At 40.0% G+C, this 21,797-nt stretch overlaps 1 protein-coding gene across 8 annotated transcripts; it reads left to right on the forward strand.

Moving 5' to 3' along the window:
- Positions 1-254: 254 nt before the first annotated feature.
- Positions 255-20,626, forward strand: ago4 (argonaute RISC component 4). Of its 8 annotated transcripts, none has more exons than XM_048201027.1 (19): positions 255-445; positions 7,365-7,536; positions 7,738-7,858; positions 7,951-8,132; positions 8,916-9,052; positions 9,142-9,276; positions 9,527-9,598; positions 10,652-10,739; positions 10,846-10,993; positions 11,091-11,210; positions 12,965-13,126; positions 14,465-14,613; positions 14,714-14,898; positions 14,973-15,132; positions 15,404-15,719; positions 16,305-16,439; positions 16,781-16,882; positions 16,962-17,161; positions 17,287-18,152. In XM_048201027.1, the coding sequence occupies exons 1-19, from the start codon at positions 427-429 to the stop codon at positions 17,327-17,329; spliced, it is 2,646 nt and encodes an 881-aa protein (XP_048056984.1). In that variant the 5' UTR covers positions 255-426; the 3' UTR covers positions 17,330-18,152. The 8 variants fall into 8 exon arrangements, with proteins under 8 accessions (XP_048056984.1, XP_048056979.1, XP_048056980.1 ...); XM_048201022.1 differs by lacking the exon at positions 17,287-18,152 and adding an exon at positions 18,438-20,626 and having other exon boundaries at positions 256-445; XM_048201023.1 differs by lacking the exon at positions 17,287-18,152 and adding an exon at positions 18,438-20,626 and having other exon boundaries at positions 256-445; positions 14,480-14,613.
- The last annotated feature ends 1,171 nt before the right edge of the window (positions 20,627-21,797 follow it).

Genomic DNA, 21,797 nt, shown 5'->3' on the forward strand with positions numbered 1-21,797 from the left:
ATTCACAATATTCGATATTATTAACCAATACACGTACCAAATGTGACTTACAACAGAAATTAGAGCGGATTTTCCCTGGATTTAGATGCTCAACTGAACCACGTGGCGTTCCTAAAATCAAATTACGTATTAAAACATCACAACTTGTGGATTAATGAACATCACCGACCAAACCTTTATCATTTTCCCTTCGCGTGTCAGTGTGCGCGTCCACCAACCGAATTTCGCGTCCCCGCGCATGCGCACTTACAAATCCCATGGATCTGCTTTAAATCACTCAGAAGACAACGCAAGCACAGCGCTACACATCTACGCATCCTTCCATTTCTTAAATTAGCCACCTTAAGCTTCGAGATACCGCCCCCAATTTCAGTGTCGGTACGGAGCCGCCAGGCCGGGACAGAGACGGAGAGAGATCCCTCGGCCATGGAAGCGCTCGGACCCGGTAAGTGCTGGAAATGAAGCCGTGTGACAGCGTAGTGCGGGCCGTTGCGTTGCCTCACCAGGGCCCGCGGCGGCGCGCTCGTTTAGGCCTCAACGGAAAAAACGAAAACAATCCCTCTTTCACGCCGCGCCCGCTTGTCAAAACCGTCCTAACGACACCAAGCGGTTGATAATCGCTCTCCACCGCGGAGAACGAGTGTTTGTGAAGCCAACAAGTGTGTGTTTATTAGTGAATGAGCGTTAAATGGCTCGAGCCAGTGCGGAAGACGGCATTGTGTGGGGGGGATTTAACCACACGCTTCTTCCTTCCGCGTCTGCCGCGAACAAGCCTGTACTATAAACAACACGAACTCTGTTTTAAAAACGACTGAACGCTGTTTTATTCTCGACTGTTTGTTAGTCAGAAGTTCACGGATGTCGTTATGGATGTGTTGCGCGAGCTCGAGGACGCGCGCGTGCGGTGTTGCTGAAGCGCGCGCGGGTCTGTGTTTTTTTTATTGTTGGCGCTTTGTTTGATCCCCATGTGCGTTTGTTTATGCCTAAATGTTGACCATGCCAGAGGATAACGGCTGACAGGACTTTAAGCGCCTCTGACACGGACTGGGCTCGTTGTCACTGCACGAGTGAACTCGCTGACCTCTGAGAAACGGCTTAATTATCGTGACATGCATGATAATTATCCATGTTTGTACAGTATTAAAAGAGCTATTCATCAATTTGCCACGTTTTTGAGCACGAGCTGCATTTGTTTTCATGTTGTTTGTTTACAAAGTTAATGCATTTGTGCTTTTGAAAACATCAAGTGTTGCTTTTCATTAACTCTGCAGATCTTCTGGCTCATTAACTTCAGTTTTATCCAATCAGTGATGTGTGTGTGTGTGTTCGTGTTTGTTTGTTTTTTGGACAGCCTTGTGATTGACTCTTGTTAGAGAGCACACTCCATAAGGAAATTAATAGTGTGTCTGCACTGTTTAAACATTATATTAAACAGAATAAAATCAGTTGTTGTGTGTTTTGGGGAATGTTTTCTTTGTAAATCTGACTTCCATTCTCCAGATGTGAGATCAGGACAAAGATCTGCCGTCAAAGTGCAAGAATGACAATGTACGTTACATAATTCTGATCTGCGGCACAATAAAGTGTGTTTGTTGTCGTTCTGTGGCTCTGCTGACCAACACCAGCCTTGTTTTTCCTGTTACTACAGATCAAGGTTGTAAAAATCATCATGAAGTCAAAATGACCATAATTGATCCACTGGTCTTATTTTGAATAATGCGCTGAAAAATTGCAATCTTTAATCAAAATGTAGTCATTTGCATAACTAATGAGCAATGTTAAACAACCGCCAAACATTGCAAACTCTCAATTTCACTTTTCACTAATGGAAAATTAAAATGTGTTGGAAACAACTATTAATGTTGACATTTTTGCAATCTTGCGTTATGCTTTTAATAAGTACTGTTTAATTACCGTCAATCAATAGGAAACATATAAACGATCAGGAGTTATCTGCAGCAGATCTGATGATGTGTTGATCATGTGATCAGTGTGCCGGTAACATGGATTCATATCTTTGTCATGTCTAGTGTCCACTGTGTAATCCAGGTGATCTGCCCGTGTCTTTACTGAGTCATCTTTAGTCCAGCTGCCCCTCAGTTTAAGTCTATTATGCCGTTAGCGCACAGCAAAAGCCTGTTGCCATCAGACACCGTTCGTACTTTTGCATTTATGGCCAAATTAACCTACAGGATCTAGTTGATGTTTCTAATGCTGTAAAAAGTGGCACGTCTATTTAACGTCCTCTTGGTTTTTGTATCATTTGCCAGTTATTCGTATTTCTTTGCACAGTGTTCAGATTTTCTGTATGCATGAAATACACATAGTGTAGAAAATGCAATGCATTAATATATTTCACTTCTGCTGTGATGAACTGTAATTGCAGCTTATATTTTTTAACTTCTCTTTTTGATCACCCAATGTTATGACATTTTACACAAAATTGAGTTTAAAGTGTTATTAAGATTATAACTACACATGCAACGTCACGTGACTACAGTGTTGTGTACACAAGCCTTTGTTGTGGAATAGTGCCTTGATTCGCTTAATGATTTTAAAGAAAAGTACGCACTATATAGTATACACTTCACAGTCTTCAGTAAATGCCCTTACGCTTCAAGTCATTTCTAGACCACAAGGCCGTTGTTTGATGTTCTGGATCAAATAAGCAATCCAGTGCCTTTTTGTTCATGGGTTACTTTACCCATAATGCAAGCATTAGGATAGCACAGAAAGCCCAGGCTCGATAAATGATTTCAGTCTGAAGGCAGTAGCTGGTGTCTGACGCCCATCATGGTGTGAAGAGTAACAGCTGAGTGGCCTATATATAGAGTCCTCTTGGTTTTTGATGAATGCTGGTTTCCCCCGTCTCCACCCGGCCGTGTTCGTGCTGTAGACCAGAGCGCTTTGTTGGCGTTGAGAGGAGGGGGAGCCATAGGCGGACAGTATGTGGAAGAGCGGTTTAGAGGCTCCCGATTGTTCTTCCCAGCGCTTGTCTTGCTAACTGGAGCGTGTAGGACTGAGAGGGGCTTCGACCCCTGCAAAACACAGCGGTTTGACAAAGAGGTGCATCATATCATCACTCTGACGGGCCAGTCGCCGTCCATCCCCCAAAAACACTCAAATAAGGAAGTGAAGCTCCTAAAAGGACTGTTGGATCATTTGAGGCCTTTCCTGCGGATCAGTGTCCGATGGGTCCAGCCCTGTGAAATCTGTTTGATTTATTTATTTTCCCAAATTCTGTTTTATTTGTCCAAAATTCTCTATTTTCCATTTTAATTTTTCTGTTCTCTGATTTAATGGTTAAATTAAATGCAAGTAATCAAATTTATTTAAATTCCCAAATTCTTTTTTTTTTTAATTCCATTTTAATGGTTTAATTAAACTTTAATCCCAAATTTTCTTTTCCGTTTTTATTTTCTCCAATTTAATTTAACAATTAAATGTTAGGAATCAAAAAACATGTATAATAAATTGTTAAATTGTTACAATTGTTACCATTAATTAATAGCTTAACAAAGAACAATTTCAATTTTAAGGCCCTATAAAATACATTTAATTTTTCTTTTTTCCCCTCAAATTCCCAAATTCTGCATTTTTTTTTTTTTTTTTTTTTTTTTTTCTGGATTCCATTTAACTGTTTAATTAAACTTTAATAATCAAAAAATATGACTAATCATAAAGTCATGCATTAACAATTTTATTTTATAATAATAATAATAATAATAAAATATTATTATTATTAATTATAATGGGTCCCTATGAAATGTTTTCAGATATTCTGTTTTGTGTGTTGTTGTTGTTTTTTTTCCCCATTAATACAAATTTATTATCAAAAATGGTGGTAATTAAATGAAGGCATACATTTATTTAATCTTTTAAATATTAAATGAATTAAATGAAAATTAAATGAAAACATGTCCTGCAAAAAGATGAGGTTTACTGTTAAAATTAAACAGTAGAAGTAATATTGTGATTTATTCCTTTTTAATAATTTCGTGTACAGCCCTACTTTTGATTTATTCATCCAAAATAATAAAAAAAATTCTGTAAAATTCCACATTATGCAGTAAATTCCACTTTTGCAACTGGATTCTGCGTTTCTTTCTGTTTTCTGCATTGTGAAAATCATAGGGCCCTAAATAGTATTGAATTTAATTTCAATTGTCCATCATGTATTAAATCCCCCCCCCTGTGGTGAAAATCAAGTTTTTAAAGGTCCCGTTCTTCGTGGTTTTTTGAAGCTTTGATTGTGTTTATAGTGTGCAATATAACATGTGTTCATGTTTCGCGTGTAAAAAAACACAGTATTTTTCACATAATTTACTTATCTGTATACCGCTGTTTCCACTGTCATAAAAACGGGCTGATGACTTCCTTGTTCTATGAAGTCCCTCCTTCAGAAATACGTAACGAGTTCTGATTGTGCCAGCGGTTCCTGTGTTGTGATTCGACAACAGCTTAGCGCTCCTTGCCCGGAAAGGTCACGCCTCTTACCATAACGGGGAGATGCACGCGCTCAGTGTTATTGTAAACATGTCTTTAATTTTACCCTATCAATTTGAGCCGGAATCAGACCCGGAGAACATAGATGAAGAGGATCGAGTAGAACCTGTGCAAACACGTCTTTTACAGGATGTGTCACAATGGTAAGCTGTTTATTTACAGTAGGTAACGTTACATAGGCCTAAACATAGAACAATGATTCGCGTGGCTGCAGCTAAACCAGCATGTGGTTAAACAGTAAACAACAGATATAATCAACAAATAATTTAAACTGATCATAACAAACACCAACAATCGATGGTGTCCGGTTGAATTACTACACTTTTTAAAAGTTTTGGTCGGATAAGTTTCAATTGCCATCTAGTTAACAAAGCTAAACAGCGTTGCCCTTTGTGTGATAAGTTACAGAAACTGTTAAACGCACCAACGTAAATAATAAAATGCACTTACAGGTTGTGGTCCACAAACAACGCCTTCTCCAGACAAAGAGGGAACTGCTCCATCTTTCAAAAATAATCTTTGTGCGAATCCGGCATTAAACTGACTGAGATTGAGGAAGCTGTCCTCAGTAAAATGTGCTGCACATAGTTTAACATGTGGATTATAATTTTCGGGAACCGAGTTAAACATAAATTGTAACCACTGATTTCTAAGTACAGCGTCCATGGGAAGGCCAAACAAAGGTGATTGGACTGCGGGATGAAAATAACAGCGCTTCGACGACATGGCGACAAACACACTCTACAAACGCAACTCTTGCTCTTCTCCGTGGGAGCGCAACAAGACCACGCCCCCTTTTTTGTGTATTCCTGTGGGCGGAGGTTAGTCAAAACACAGTTTTAGTGACGTCATTAAAGAAGGAAGTCGAGGGATGTAGTCCAAACAGGCCGTTCGTTGTAGGCTATTTCTGTTAAATAAAATATCTCGCTTGGCATTGAACTTTGAGCTTTAAAATTTTACAGATTTTATTTATACTCTAACAACAACATTACACACTAACTAAAGTTGGAAACATGGGATCACGAAGAATGGGACCTTTAATGTTTATATGTCAGGGGTGTGACGAGACTCGAGATTGAGTTCACAAGACGAGACAAGATTTTTACACACTATTTTTAAGAAATCCTCAATGGCGAAATACATGATTAGAAAAAAATATTCTGCAGGTGTATTTGAAATGTTTTAACTAATCATCTTAATGAACGTCATTAGTTCTTTCTGAGTATGAATTATCATATGCAGTAAAAGACAACAATACTCAAGTACTGTAAAAGGTTTTGCCGCAAACTCAACTGACTGACTTCTGTATGATTTCAGTCTCTTCAGACCTTACTGTACATGATTTATGAGCTTCTACAACCTTTGACCTCCTAACTGAACTCCTTTCCACAAACTGATCATAGAAATAAAAACAGTATAAATAAAAATGTTAATACTTTACAATAAGGTCTCATTTAATAACATTAATGCATTAACCAACATCAGCAATGAGCAATATATTTGCTACAGTATTTATTAATCTTAGTTGATAAAAATAGTCATTCATTGTTAGTTCATGATAGTTCACAGTGCATTAACTAATGTTAACAAATGAAACCTTATTGTTTGTGCTTAATACGATTAAGAGAAAACTCTTATTCATTTTTATGGTAACACTTTACAATAAGTGCAACCATAATCGCACTCTCTCAATATTCAAAGTGCAAATAAGACCAAATTTTTCTTTGATACAGAGCTAGAGATGGTTACAACTACACTGCCCAGCCTAAGATAGCTTTCATATTGAGAGATATCTGCATTCATCAGGGAGCCGCTTTCAAATGCGGGGTATTGAAATCGCGTTTGAATGCGCGCACGTTTACGTTCACTTTCACGATCGCGCGTAACTCTGTGAATATGGAGCGGCGGCGACCGTTATCCAACTGAATTAAATGTTTTTTTTATTTAAATACAAAGAAAAACGACAGTGGAGGCATAATGTAAACGTAGCGGTGGCATATTCTTTCCTAATCATCCTAACACTCTGTCATGGCAACATCACGAGACTCACCTCGACGAGAAATCTCGTCACACCCCTATTATATGTCTATGTGGTGTTGTTAAATATGCTTTAAGACAAACCACGTGCAAATTCATAAGTCAACACCATCAAGACGTGTTCTCAAAAACATGGTTTGAAATCGCTGGTGTTTCTGACGTCACAAACTGCCTTGTAACTAATCACGTCAACGTGTGACGGTCAGCGAGTGGACTTCTGAACTGGTGCGAGTGAGTGGAGGCGGGGCTAATTTGCATATTCATAGAACAGTATTCTGAATGAGAAGTGTGTAGAGTTACATTCAAGCAAAAAAAAACATTTTCAAGGAAAAAAGCGTTTAAATGTCATTTTGGTGATCAAAGATGAGTTTTAAGGGATAAAATGACTGACTGCAGGGCATAGGTTTTATTTATGAGTTAGTGTTTTAGCAGACAAGTGTTTCTTTGGGTTGTGATGTCGTCATCGCAGCCCCCCCATGTGACCCTGCTGCCGTCTGTCTGCGGCGGACACACACTCTTTTGTCCGACGGATCGCGTGGGGCTGTCTGGAGGCGGGGCATTAATGATTGGCTGTTATTGTTCCTTATTTTGTTGGCGGGTTTTTGTATTCCATTGGTGGGTTAAAGGTCAAGGTGGATGTCTTGTCGCTTTAAGTTGTTATTGTCTGTTCTTTCCAGTTGATCAGTCTGAAAGCCGGACATGCTGTTTTTCATGAAGGAAAGGGCATGTCGGTGTGTCGCAGATCTCAGTGGAGGATGTTAAAGAAGGTTCAGACTTGTCTTCAGGCTTCATCTGAACCCAATGATGTGTTTTTCTTCCAGGCCCGCCTGCCCCTCCCTCCCTCTTCCAGCCACCGCGCCGGCCCGGATTGGGTACGGTGGGGAAGCCGATTCGCCTGCTGGCCAATCACTTCCAGGTGCAGATCCCCAAGATCGACGTCTACCATTACGACATCGACATCAAGCCTGAAAAGCGACCCCGCAGGGTCAACAGGTGCATAATATTATAATTTATATAATTTTTTAAAACAAAATCCTACAAATTTTACTGACCCCAAATGTTTGAATAATAGTGTGTTTATTTAATTATTCAGGGTGTGTATATGTGGAAATTGACATTAATAATTCAGCTATAATTAGTAGCGTGTTGAAGTTATTGCGCGTGTTGAAGGTTGGGTTCTGTTTTGTTCCACAGAGAGGTGGTGGACACGATGGTGAGACACTTTAAGATGCAGATCTTCGGGGACAGACAGCCTGGGTATGATGGCAAGAGGAACATGTATACGGCGCATCCGCTACCCATCGGCCGGGACCGGGTAATGAAAGCGTGAACAAACATCTAATAATGTACCTGCTTTTCATTGTGTTAAACTCCATTTAACTGGAGCATTCTTGACGTGTGCTGCAGGTGGATCTGGAGGTGACGTTGCCAGGCGAGGGGAAGGATCAGACCTTCAAGGTGTCTCTGCAGTGGGTGTCGGTGGTGAGTCTGCAGATGCTCCTGGAAGCTCTGTCCGGTCACCTGAACGAGGTCCCGGAGGACTCTGTTCAGGCTCTGGACGTCATCACTCGTCACCTGCCCTCCATGCGGTAAGCGTTCGGCAGGTTTGGTTCGATTGAAACGAACTCTGGTGCGATTGATCTGTTAGTGCGGGTCAAGTGTGAAACGTGTTTAGGGTCTCTGTTGCAGTTTGTCTGAAATATGAACCCAACATGGGGCAAAGACATCTAAATGAACCAAAAACAGGACGTGATGATGTCACAAGATGTAGTGATGTGGGAGAAAGGAAACTTTGAATCAACTGAACTGTTTTTCATAATGATTCACTGTTTTGAATTGAACAATTGTGAATGTTTTATTGAAAGTGTAATCTATTTAATGATATTAACAAAGCAACCTTTAAATATAATATGATGTTTTATTAAATCGTAGGGTTTGTTTTATGTAGAGCTTGAATAATCATGCCAATAAGAGACAACTCTTCTTATTTTATTATACAAATGTGTCATTAAATATCTACAACTTTATAAAATTGATCCGAGGTCTGGTAAAAATACAATGTCGAAACAGTACGGCAAGCGCATGTAGCTCAGATGTTCAGCGAGTTCTGTCACAAAACACACAACATAAAAGCTGTATATCTTTATCTTAATTGTAATGTTGACATGCATTCTCTGTAAAGCTGCTTTGAAACGATATGTATTGTGAAAAGCGCTATACAAATAAATGTTAATAGAATTGAATTTATGTTTGGTGTTAAAACGGTCTAAGTGAACCAGGACTGAATGTATCAGAAGTGTGAACACACCCTAAAATTGTTGTGTAAGCTCAAATTTTCCCTGACCTGACGTCTTTGGCACCCTCTGACACAGGTACACTCCAGTCGGTCGTTCCTTCTTCTCACCACCAGAGGGATACTATCACCCGCTGGGAGGAGGGAGGGAGGTTTGGTTCGGTTTCCATCAGTCGGTCCGTCCAGCGATGTGGAACATGATGCTCAACATAGATGGTATGTTTTGTCTTCCAAAGTTTTCTATGTGTTACTATGCATCTGTTGGCCATTTTTAATTATTTTTTTCCCCCTCACACACACTCCAGTGTCAGCTACAGCCTTCTACCGAGCCCAGCCTGTCATCGAGTTCATGTGTGAGGTTCTGGACATCCAGAACATCAATGAGCAGACCAAACCCCTCACAGATTCACAACGTGTCAAGTTCACCAAGGAGATCCGAGGTGAGGATTGAAGCAGGTTCATGATGTCATTTATTGCTGGGAAGTACACTTCTGTTCAAAAGTTTAAGGGTATGTAAGATATTTTTAAAAAATGTTTTTGAAGAGGCTCTTCTGCTCACCAAGGCTGCATTTATTTGATCAAAAATACAGTAAAAACAGTAATATTATGAAGTTATAATAATTTATTAAAGTATTGTAATATATTGTAGAGCTGCACAATTACCAATTTGTCTATTAAACCTTTAACAAGTACGATCACAGCGAACACTGGGATCTGAGTTGGCGCTGCCGCTGACCCAGAGAGAGCAGGTGTCATATATAGGTATGAAACAGCTTCACAAACAACCACACAGTAACATTATTTCTGTCTTACAATAATTCAGATTATCACAGGGATAAACGTTTATAGTTCAGATATAAACACTGATGTCTACAGTAGAGATCAAAATTGATACAGTCTTTATTTGAAGTTGCTTCAAAAAGTGATTTTTCCTTATTACATCGTTACACCAGTAGGTGGCGACAAGAGACTTAAATGTATTTGACATTGAATCATTCATTCAAGAGATTCGTACAAAAACACGGATTCATCTCGTAATGAAACAAGTGAAGTCTTTAGGCTTTTTCTAGATGCATCGGCGCTGGTCAGATGATCGGCGTTTGACATCAAAGTACCGATTCAAAATCATAAGGAGTCGTATGCTCTCCAGACGTTCTCGCGGTACTGTGATGTCATACGCCGATCAGTGTGCGCAGCGCCAATGCATCACGAACAAGCCTCTTATGAGTGAGTCATTGAATCATTCATTCAACAGATTCATTCAAAAACACTGATTCATCCAGTAATGAAACAAGTAAAGGCTTTGAGTGAGTCATTGAATCATTCACTCAAACCGATTTAAAAAAGAATAATGAATTCTAATTCATTAAATAGACTGCAGCAATTATAACATTTTGTCAGAATCTCTAGTAAATTACATGTTATTTTGTTTCGTAGGAGAATCGCAATCTATTTAAAAAAAAAAAAAAAAATCATAATTCTCAATTAATCCAGAATTGTGCAGCTCTAATGTGTTGTAAAATGTATTTTATTCCTGTGGTTCAAGCAGATGTTGAAAACAGTTGTGCTGCTTCATACTGTTTTTGTGGAAACTGATACACTTTATTTTTCAGGATTCTTTGATGAATAGAAAGTTCTGTTTATTTGAAATAGAATCTTTTGTAACGTTATGAATGTCTGTACTGTCACTTTTGATCAATTTAATGCATCCTTGCTGATTAAAAGTATTAATTATTTTGCATTACATCAAGGGCCAAAACTGCTTCAGTTCTTCTTGTGTACTTAATCGCTGAGCTAATGTCATTGTGTGTTTAGGACTGAAAGTGGAGGTCACACACTGCGGCCAGATGAAGAGGAAGTACCGTGTGTGTAACGTCACGCGCCGCCCTGCCAGCCATCAGACGTTAGTGTCTTCAACGTTTTATCAGTGTTTGCAAAAAATGTGATGTTTATGCATTATTATATACCCACCAGTTACATTTCCTCTTCTTTTCTGTGCGTTCCTGCAGATTTCCTTTGCAGCTTGAGAACGGACAAGCTATGGAGTGCACCGTCGCCCAGTATTTCAAACAAAAGTACAGCCTGCAGCTCAAATACCCCCATCTGCCCTGCCTCCAGGTGGGGCAGGAACAAAAGCACACCTACCTGCCCCTTGAGGTAAGAGTCATGCCCATCATATGAGGCGTTTTCCCAGCATTCACATGTACAGAAGTGAATGTGATTGTTTGACTCTTGTCTTGTATCCTCCGTGAAGGTTTGTAACATCGTGGCGGGACAGCGCTGTATAAAGAAGCTAACAGATAACCAGACCTCGACCATGATCAAAGCTACGGCCCGCTCCGCCCCAGACAGACAGGAAGAGATCAGCAGACTGGTGAGTGAATCAATAATGATCAATGGTCGATAATGAGAAGTTAAAGGAGCCACTCACTTAACTCTCTGAGGTCTGAAAACGCGCCGGCGCGTTTTGCAGGTTTTTTTTCACATTGCAGCAAAACAGACTTAAAATACTCCGTCATTTTTTGTCATAGAGACATAAGTAATATATCAATTGAAACTATAGCATATCTTCATTTATTTGTATACACTCAGAGTAAAAACACAATGTTGTGCTTTTTGTAAAATAAAGAAAACTAACATGATGCGTGATTTCTCCTCTCCCTCTGAACGAAGTCCAATCTGATAGTTCTCAGAAAATGAACTGTAACTTAGTGAATACTAATCACAGAAAAATGACTCTTATGTCTAAAAAAACGTTAAGATGTCAGATTTTAAATCATGTAAGTCAAATCGAAAACAAACCTTCTGTGTTTATGTAATCTGTATGAAAAGAGAGCCATGTCAGAAGTCCGTGATTCAGCTCATTTATCCGCTAATGCGGCCACGCCCACGGAGCCAGCGCTATTCAGACGCAAATTCAGAGGCAATACATGCATTCATCGTCTCAATCGTGTATTTATTGTCTTGAAAAGTGTTTATCTGGATGTAAAAGTCATGGTTAGGGAGCTCTAGAAGACATGCAGTTAGTTCCTGTTTTCTTTTCTTCTATAGATGAATTTTAGATGAGTTTTTGTTTCTTTAGCGCCCTCCGGCTGCAGTATGAATTGGAAACTCCATTCATGGAATAGCCTCTTCTTCTTTTAGATGAATTTGTGGACTAAAAATGCACAGCGAGCGCCCTCTGACTTCAAGGATGAATTGAAAACACCAGCGCTCATAGTAATGACAATGAATATTAAATAAATATAACTCCTCTGTATAGAAAATTGATATAAGCATATGAGAATCCAATATTTCTCCAAATGTGCATGCTTTTAAACTAAAAGCCTATATTCAGACTCTTTGCATCACAGAAATACATTATATTTTAAAGTATAATATAAAACCATTACTTTATATTGTAATAATATTTTTCTGTATGTTTCATATATCATGATGAGCTTGAGACATCACAGAAGGTTTTTTTCACAGCCTACCTGACTGAAATGCCTCATTAATATGCAAGTCATTTCAGCTCATTACTATGCAATTCTTTTGTCTTCTCAGGTGAGAATGGCCCATTATTCAGTGGTGATTCACGCCTCCACGCATACTGTGTTTCTTGGCAAAAAGTGTCTTACAAAAACTAAATCAATATATTGTTTTATATGAAGGAGTAGGCAGCATAATTTTTATATAATTCTGAAGCAAAAACTCTAGTCTACAGTCTCCAATACCCAGAAGTCTTGTGAACACAGATTTAATATACTTTTTTTGGCCTTATTTCAGTGACTTAAGGTTTTTGTTTTTTCAATAACCACGCATAAACGTTATTCCTTCAAAAACACAAACATGTACATACATGTTCCTCACATATTATTGTAGCCTAGTTTGTGCTGAATACAGTGTAATGACACTTTTGTCATTTATATGTTTATGAACAACTGAAAAAAGCACAAATGTCAGAGCATGTCAAAACTTCTCCAGGCCCCAAATCAGCCTCAGACTCCAGAGGGTTAAAAAAAAAAAAAATATATATAATATTATTATTATTATTATTATTATTATTATTATTATTATTTAAAAATAAAAAATATGTAGTTGTAACTTGACTGCTTTCACCACTAAAGCTCCTGTAAATCCTTCCAGGTCAAAAGCAACAGCATGGTGGGCGGGCCCGACCCGTACCTGAAAGAGTTTGGTATCGTGGTGCACAATGACATGACCGAGGTGACTGGGCGGGTCCTCCCAGCGCCCATGCTTCAGTATGGGGGCCGGGTGAGTACAGACACTGGGAGGGACTGTAGCAGGGTGAGTACTGGGGCTCGGGTGCCGGTGAGTGCGGGTGGGTCGGGAGCGGTGTGTGTGTGTGTGTGTGTGTGTGCTGTCGTGGGATGAATGGACTAACCAAAGGAAAAATGATCAGACTCCACTGGTGTGTTTTGGTTAATGCTGTTCAGCAGCTTGAAACAAATCTGTTTTAACATCTCGGATGATGTTGAGACTCGATCATCGTGATGAATACTGCTATAGTCCTCCGACCGTAGGCTCTTTGCTATTGCTTGAGACTAAAACTGTACATCAACATCTCATTTTAACTTCCACTAATGGATGTGAGATGATGCTCATCACTAGAGAAGCAGCATCATTGTTCATCTGAATATTGGGAATATTTCTAACCTCTCAGTAGAGTCTTATCTTCGTTCCTGTGAATGACCTCTTGAGTGATTGCTCTCTCTCTCTTTGCTAACAGAACCAGTTGTTTTGGTTGAGTAGAAACACTTGCATGTAAAGAGATCTGCAACATCACATTTTACTTAATCACTGACACTTATACTGTGCACTTAATGTGTGGGCAGTCAACATTGTCACTAATTAATTTTAATGAGCTCAATTAAAAATTGAGTTACTGTTATTAATATCATCTTTGCTTGTGTGTTTGTTATGAGTGCTTTTGAATGAAACGTTTATCTTAATGTATGTTTTGATGCTTCAGTCTTCAGGGCTTTTCCTGTGTTGTTATTTATTTTATTTTCATTTTATTTTATAGTGCAATATAATCACATAACTTGTATGATATTTTATATTGTATTATATCATGTAAATTATTATATTTTATTACATTATATATTTGATTATATTGTAATTTAATTTTTAAATATAATATAATAATTGATTATATTATTTTTTATTATATTTATTTATTTTTGTAATGTTATTTTATTTGATTATATTATATTAAGATATATTCCATTATATTTAAACATTTAGAACCGTTACTGATGACCTTTAAACCCTGAACATTGGAGCAGTTCTTTACTGTATTAAATTCAAATAACTCCTGTATTGACATTCAGATGCATTTCCTAAATACATAAATAAATGATGTATTATTGCATTAATTACTTGCTTCATGCTTGACCTTTACAGCTGATTTGTACTGCATTTCTAGACTAATTTCTTTCTATAACTCTATTACATTATTAAAACATCTGTGTTTAACCAATAAGGAGGTTAGGAGTGGGTCTTTCTGTGTACGCTACTGTCTGCTGTTAGTCCAGGTTGATTTGGGTTTGATGGGTTGGCAGTGGAGGATGTTGGGTGGAGTGTGTATCAGGTGACGAGCCGAGGGGTTCACTAAGAGTGTAGGGACTCTCTCCTCAGAACAAGACGGTGGCCACACCCAACCAGGGTGTCTGGGACATGAGAGGAAAGCAGTTTTATGCGGGTATTGAGATCAAGGTGTGGGCCGTCGCCTGCTTCGCCCCGCAGAAACAGTGCAGAGAGGATCTGCTCAAGTAAGGACCTTTTTTATAATTTGCTGCATGTTTCTCGTGTTTTCACCTTTGCTAAAGATTCCTCTCTGTGTGTGTGTGTGTGTGTGTGTGTGTGTGTTAGGAGCTTCACCGACCAGCTGCGCAAGATCTCCAAGGATGCTGGGATGCCGATTCAAGGCCAGCCCTGCTTCTGCAAGTACGCCCAGGGCGCAGACAGCGTGGAGCCCATGTTCAAGCATCTCAAGATGTCTTACGTGGGACTACAGCTCATTGTGGTCATTCTGCCGGGGAAAACGCCCGTCTATGGTAAAGGGACTGAAAGCAAAGAAATATCCGAGAATTTGACACTGTAATGCTGAAGAGTTTTTGTGTTTCTCCAGCGGAGGTGAAGCGTGTGGGAGACACTCTGCTGGGAATGGCCACTCAGTGCGTGCAGGTGAAAAACGTGGTGAAGACGTCCCCTCAGACGCTGTCCAACCTCTGTCTGAAGATCAACGCCAAACTAGGGGGCATCAACAATGTGCTGGTGCCACATCAGAGGTGGGTTGTGTTTATTATGCTGTAAAAGCCGTCTAAAGTACTTCACAGTGAAGTATACAGAAGAAAAGATTCAGATTTCATCTCTGGGATGAAGTTTTGATCAAATCCTCTTTCTTTTTTTTTTTTTCTTTTTTTTTCTGTTGTGATTCAGATTGAAATATCAAATGTAAATGATGAGAGTGTGGCCCAAACAATGCTTGCAATAAAACTAAAAAAATAACCATGTCACCTAGCAACAGGATTGACTACTCTTTCTCTTTCTGTCCGTCAGGCCCTCTGTGTTCCAGCAGCCGGTCATCTTCTTGGGCGCAGATGTCACTCACCCACCCGCGGGCGACGGGAAGAAGCCGTCCATTGCGGCGGTGGTGGGGAGCATGGACGGACACCCCAGCCGCTACTGTGCCACCGTGCGGGTGCAGACTTCACGCCAGGATCTGTCCCAGGAGCAGCTCTTCAGTCAGGAGGTCATCCAGGATCTCACCAACATGGTGCGAGAGCTCCTCATTCAGTTCTACAAGTCGACCCGGTTTAAGCCCACGCGCATCATCTACTACCGCGGAGGAGTTTCTGAGGGCCAGATGAAGCAGGTGAGTCATCAGAGCTGTGGTTCACACCGTCATTTACTCGCCCTCATGTTGTTCCTACCCTGCATGTCTCGTGTTTGTCTTCGGATCACGAATGAAGATATTTTTAATGAAATTGTCCCTCTATATTGACCTCTATTCACCCAAAACCCACTTCAAAATGTTCATAAAGAGATTTTAAAATAAATCCATATGAACGGAGTGTTCTGAAGAGACACGATCACTTTATATGATGAGCAGATTTATTTTAGGCTTTTATTCACTTTGATCAATGAACATAAAATGAAGCGAACCTCATTGGTTCTCATGCTTGAGCTTCCGTTTACCATATTTGAATGCTGTAAAAATCGCTCGGGTTTCATTAAAAAATCCATAAGACTTTTGTTCATCTTCAGAACCCAAATGAAGTTATTTTGAATGAAATGAGGGCAAGTAAATGCTGACAGAAGTTTAATTTTTGGGTGAACTTAAACTGCATTGATGATATTTGAAAGCTGGTTTTATTTGAATGTAATTTATCCATCTTGAAATCATAATTTCATGTTTTGTTGTTATTCTTCAGTTGATATTGTTTATCGTCTTGTGCAGGTCGCCTGGCCGGAGCTGATCGCCATCAGGAAAGCTTGCATCAGTCTCGAAGAGGATTACAGACCGGGAATCACCTACATCGTAGTGCAGAAACGTCACCACACTCGCCTCTTTTGCTCTGATAAAGCCGAGAGGGTGAGTTTCCGCTGTTGTTCGTGATGAGCACTGTTAAGTGTGCACTACCATTCAAAAGTCTGGGGTCGGCAACATATTTTAAATGTTTTTGAAAGTCTTCTGCTCACCAAAGCTGCATTTATTTGATCAAAACTACAGTAAAATAGTGAAATATTATTCCAGTGTAAATCAGCTGTTTTCTATGTGAATATATAGTAAAGTGTAATTTATTCCTGTGATCAAAGCTGAATTTTCAGCATCATTACTCCAGTCTTCAGTGTCACATGATCCTTCTTACAGCCCCAAACCTTTTGAACAGTTGCGTATCGATCTTGCATACAAGTTTCTTTGCGTTGACTCAGGTCGGGAAGAGTGGCAATGTCCCAGCAGGCACTACAGTGGACAGCACCATCACACACCCCTCAGAGTTTGACTTCTACCTGTGCAGCCATGCTGGAATCCAGGTGAGTCGCAGAACGGTTGCTTCATGCATTTGTCCGTTCATAGCTTTTCATGCATTTGCATTTCCTCTTCCTCCCATAGGGCACTAGCCGTCCCTCTCACTATCACGTCTTGTGGGATGACAACTGTTTCACCGCCGACGAACTGCAGCTCTTGACTTACCAGCTCTGCCACACCTACGTGCGCTGCACCCGCTCCGTCTCCATCCCAGCACCAGCCTACTACGCCCGGCTCGTGGCGTTCCGTGCCCGTTACCACTTGGTGGACAAAGACCATGACAGGTATATCAGCACTAAAGTAGGAAGTTCTTGTGAGGTTAACCAATGGATGTTTTGGGGCTCTTCTAGAACAGGTTTTCAATCTTGAATGTTCAAAAAACACATTATTTTTCCCATATTTGACATAGTTGCAGCTCCTCTCTTCCCAGTCTGTCAGAAACGCTCTGGTGAGTTTCCCGTACAACAGCGTAACGCACTGCTTAACCAGCTAGATGATGTATCGTTGTAGAAACTAACTAGTCACGACTGTTTCCTGAAACTGGACGTCACGTGCAGGTGGACGAGTAATGACTTCTGCTAATTAATTGGCTCAAGATTGCAATTAATGTATTTAACAGGGTTTCTGCGGGTCTTGGGGAAAGTCTTTATTCACCCTTTCGCAAATGAAGGCCTTAAAAAGGAAATTCATAGTCATGGCATTAAATGTTGCTTTAAGTTTTCTTTATTTGGTCTTAAAAAGGTCTTAAATTTACCTTCATAAAACCTGCAGAAACCCTGATTTAATATTATTATAGTTAATATACACCAGAAAGTCTTTCATGATTAGTGTACTTTACTCTCTTATACAGCACATGTGGTTCATTCAGTCAGCAGCTGCTGTTGGGAACCGAAGACTACGTCACTGTTGTTTTGCTTTATTTGATGAGTTTCCCTCATGTGTCATTCTCTGGGGTTCCCATGCTAAAATATATAGATTAAATGTGTGTGTATGTATCTATATATATTTAAATTGGATGAAAGCTATAGAATGTGCTGAATGTTAGCTTGCTTATTGTGCCCAAGAGCATGATCTGTTTAATTCCACATGTCATTTCTGTTGTTCCAACCACCTGTTAGTGCCGGATCGTTCAACTATGTTGGTAACGACAGAACTTGATCAAAGTTGATTAACGATGCTTTTGGGAAACGCACCTGTTTAGTTCCTGTCTCTATGAAGCCCCTCCTTCTGAAAAGCACAATGTGCTCTGATTGGTTGGCTGGAGCAGCGTGTTTTGATTGGTGTTTGGGAAATGCCCCGCCCCTTACCATAACCGCCAGTTTCAACACACTACTAACTAACTCAACCAGGCCCCGCCCCTTTATTCTGCGCATTAATTATTTAAATGAGGAATATTGTGAAGAAAACTCAAGATGGAGGCGTTTCAGGAGTTCAGAAACAGATTTAGAGAAGAACTCCCGCTGGAGGGAAATCTCTTTCCTGCTCAAACAGCAGCATTACACACACTAAAGACAGATGTGAAAAAGCTTTAATGCTTCCTGTGTCCTCTTCTCTCCGCAGCGCTGAAGGAAGTCACGTATCAGGACAGAGTAACGGCCGAGACCCTCAGGCCCTGGCGAAGGCGGTCCAGATTCACTATGACACCCAGCACACTATGTACTTCGCCTGACGTCAGCCAGCAGGAGACGCACTTCTACACTCCCTCTTCGATCTGTCTCTCTCTCTCTTCCTCTTCCTGTTTCTCTATCGCGTCGTCGTCTGCAGCCAAGCAGTTCTGAACCCAGGGGGCCATCTGTCAATCCAGTCGAAATCGGTCGGCCTCGGAAGAACCAACCTCTACCAGCAGTCCTGCACTGAGAGGCTTCCTGCCTCCAATGCACAGAGAAAAAAATCAATTTGAGCCATTTTTAACACTTTCTTTTCTTGTTTTGATTTTGAATGTTTTTAATTTGTAATATACACTGAGTGTGAGCAAACCTGCGCCATTGGTCAGGGCAGCTCTGGCTCTCTTAGCTAAGCTGGACTCTGTCTACTTTTACCTCAAGCCGCAATTGGCTGAATCTTGTCACATGTCTTTTGGGGTGGGGCGGGGGCGGGGCTTGCATGTCCGGGTGGGGGTGGGGGGGGGGGGGTTGACTTGTTTTGTCTCCTTTTTATGGTCGTATTTGGACTCTCCTCTCAGTCTTTTACAAACGAGGTGACCTGGGTATACATGCCCATTACCCGCTACCGTTTTGTGCGCTTGTGTGTGTGTGTGTGTGTGTGTGTGTGTGTGTGTGTGTGTGTGTGTGTGTGTGTGTGTGTGTGTGTGTGTGTGTGTGTGTGTGTGTGTGTGTGTGAATGTGAGTTCATGTCTCATGGCAAGCCACTGAATTGTAAAGGGAAATCTAGGAGCGAACTGCTGTAAATGCCTCGTTTTTTTATATTAACACACACATAGATGTATAAAAAAAAAAATATATAAATATTTACAACTCTATAAGCATATTCCACTTGATCTAACAGGCTTTCATAAGCTGATGGTTTTGTGTAGCAGTAGCATTACCCATGGGCAAACGGGGCTTGGTACAGGTGCCATTCTGCCCGTGGCGAGACCGGAAACGCATGCGTCTCGTTCGGATGTTTATTTTACAGGGTTAAAGGTATGGCCATTGCACAGTTACGGACGCGCCGTCTGATAGGCTAGGCTTGCAACATACAGCACTCTCCCTTCTTTTATGCATTTATACATAAGATTCAAATCAGATTTGTAAGAGTTTAATATAAATGTTTTTGTGGTAAACTTTAACAGTTTGTTAGAGTAGATAATCGTCGTTCTTGTCGTTTTAATGTCGATATTGATCAGTTGTCTGCAAATCGGTCGCGTAACTAATTAGGAGGCATTGTGGGTTTTTTATACGGCTTAATTTCTTGTGGCAATGGTAACGAGGGCCCAAATTGCTTTGGTTTGTCCTTTTTCATGTTCGAAATGATCAGTTTGAGTTTCAACTCCATACCAAGTTAATGGAAAGAAAGTGACAAATCTGAAGTTTTTAGGGAGGAGTTAGCAATGTTCGGCAGTTATATGAATTTTACACTTAAAGTGTGTTTTATTACTTCTGTGTGTATATGAACTTGAATCTGAATGAACTTTCTCTTGCGTATTAAAGATAGGACACCGTACATGAAGACACGCGAGCCTGCGGTTTGAAGGGTCTCCGGCGCGCACGCCTCGTCAGGGGGACGCTCTCCAAAAACCCTTTTGTAATAAACCATCCGTAAAGCAGCAGGTTTGCTATGAATGAGTTTGAGCACCAGCCTGCCGTTGGCGTGGACGCTGGCCCCGTGAAAGAAGAGGAAAGGGGCAAGGGCATCACATGCAATAAATTGGATTTGGGTGTGGAATGGGTTACTGGCTTCCGGTTCGAATCGTGCGTGTCCTTTTTAGGCGGTTCGCTAAATTGTTACATGACAGTTTCTATCATGATATCATTGCAAAGCAATATAACCCAAAATCTAGAACAATTTAAAAGCTGTAATCGTCAATGTGGCTGTTGGTTGGAATCTTATTGCCGTTTGTTTATGTACTTATTTTGCTTGTATCAATCAGTGGGAATGTGCATATGGTGGACTAGCTCTTTAGGCTATGTGGAAAAATGTTCAAATTTAAACTGTGCTCGCCTGCATGCCAGAGTATTGTTATGAAATATTTATTATGGCGCGGAATCTTTTTTTTTTTTTTTTTTTTTTTTTTTTTTAAATGCGTAAATCAATACAGTGAGACTGTTTCGAGTAGCGACGTTGTCCGGGATTTTAAAAGTTTTCTCCATACATGTCAGTAGCTGTGAGGGACGGATGTAGGGCTGAAGGGTTGAGGACGTCGGCCTTTGGGAGCTCCAACCCAAACGAGGTACTTTCTTCAATCACTGGGCCGCTAAGACTGACCTCCTCGCCCTTTCTTTCCAATTAGGAGTCCTGTCTGGTCCCTCTCTGCTCTCCAGTGCTGTGGCGCCGCCCTGGTGGCTCCTCCACACGTGCGCCTCCTCTCTGCATGTGGTGGGCCTCGAGGGTCCACTGCACAAGGATTACCTCTTTTAACCTCTTGTTTTGTTTTTAAGCCATTCTCTGCCCCGATTTAAAGAGAGCATGATTTTTTTTTTTTAAATTCCTATTTGATATATATGGCTTTGTTATTTGAAAAATGTGTATTGTAATTTAATTTTTTGTTTCTCTTACTGGTGTGTAGCTTTTTTGTGCTGTTCTATTCTCGTGTTCTGAGCTGTGTGATTTTGTCCAATAGCAATAGTGGGCACTTTTTCTTTGACCTGCTGGGGAACGCCTGTAGCTTCTCCCATCCAGTGCCCCGTCAGTTGCTGTATTGCTTTGTGACATTTTTTAAAAAAAAATCTCCCTTCCTTTTTTTTTTTTTTTTTTTTTTTTTTTTTTTTTTTTTTTAGCCTGCAGGGAATATTTGTGTTATTGTGCAAAGTAATAAATTGGTATTTTATGCCTATAACACACACCTCTGTGTCCTGTCATTATTCAATTATCTTACTTACAAAGTCTATTTTTTATTTTTTTTATTTGTTAGTATGTATTGTACAGTTGATTTAAATCATATCTTTTGTATTTAAATGATTTTTAGGGACATTTTACAAAAATTAATTTAATTCAGAGCCACTAGATGGCATTGTCTACTAATATCTAGAAGGTAAACAACTTACTGTTGTGATGCAGCACTATCCAGCATAAATGGTTTTCTTTGCTTTATCTTAAAATTACAAAATCATTTGTACTTAATGTATAAATGAAACCGACCAGCATTTTAAATTCAGTGACACTTTATTTTATAGTGTCCTTGGTACATATGTTAAATGTACTGTAGTAATAACGGTAAACTTGTTACATTTGTTACATGTAATAACAGTAAACTTGTTAATT

This window comes from Megalobrama amblycephala, linkage group LG9 (assembly GCF_018812025.1).
Source record: "Megalobrama amblycephala isolate DHTTF-2021 linkage group LG9, ASM1881202v1, whole genome shotgun sequence".
NCBI classification, from domain to species: domain Eukaryota; kingdom Metazoa; phylum Chordata; class Actinopteri; order Cypriniformes; family Xenocyprididae; genus Megalobrama; species Megalobrama amblycephala.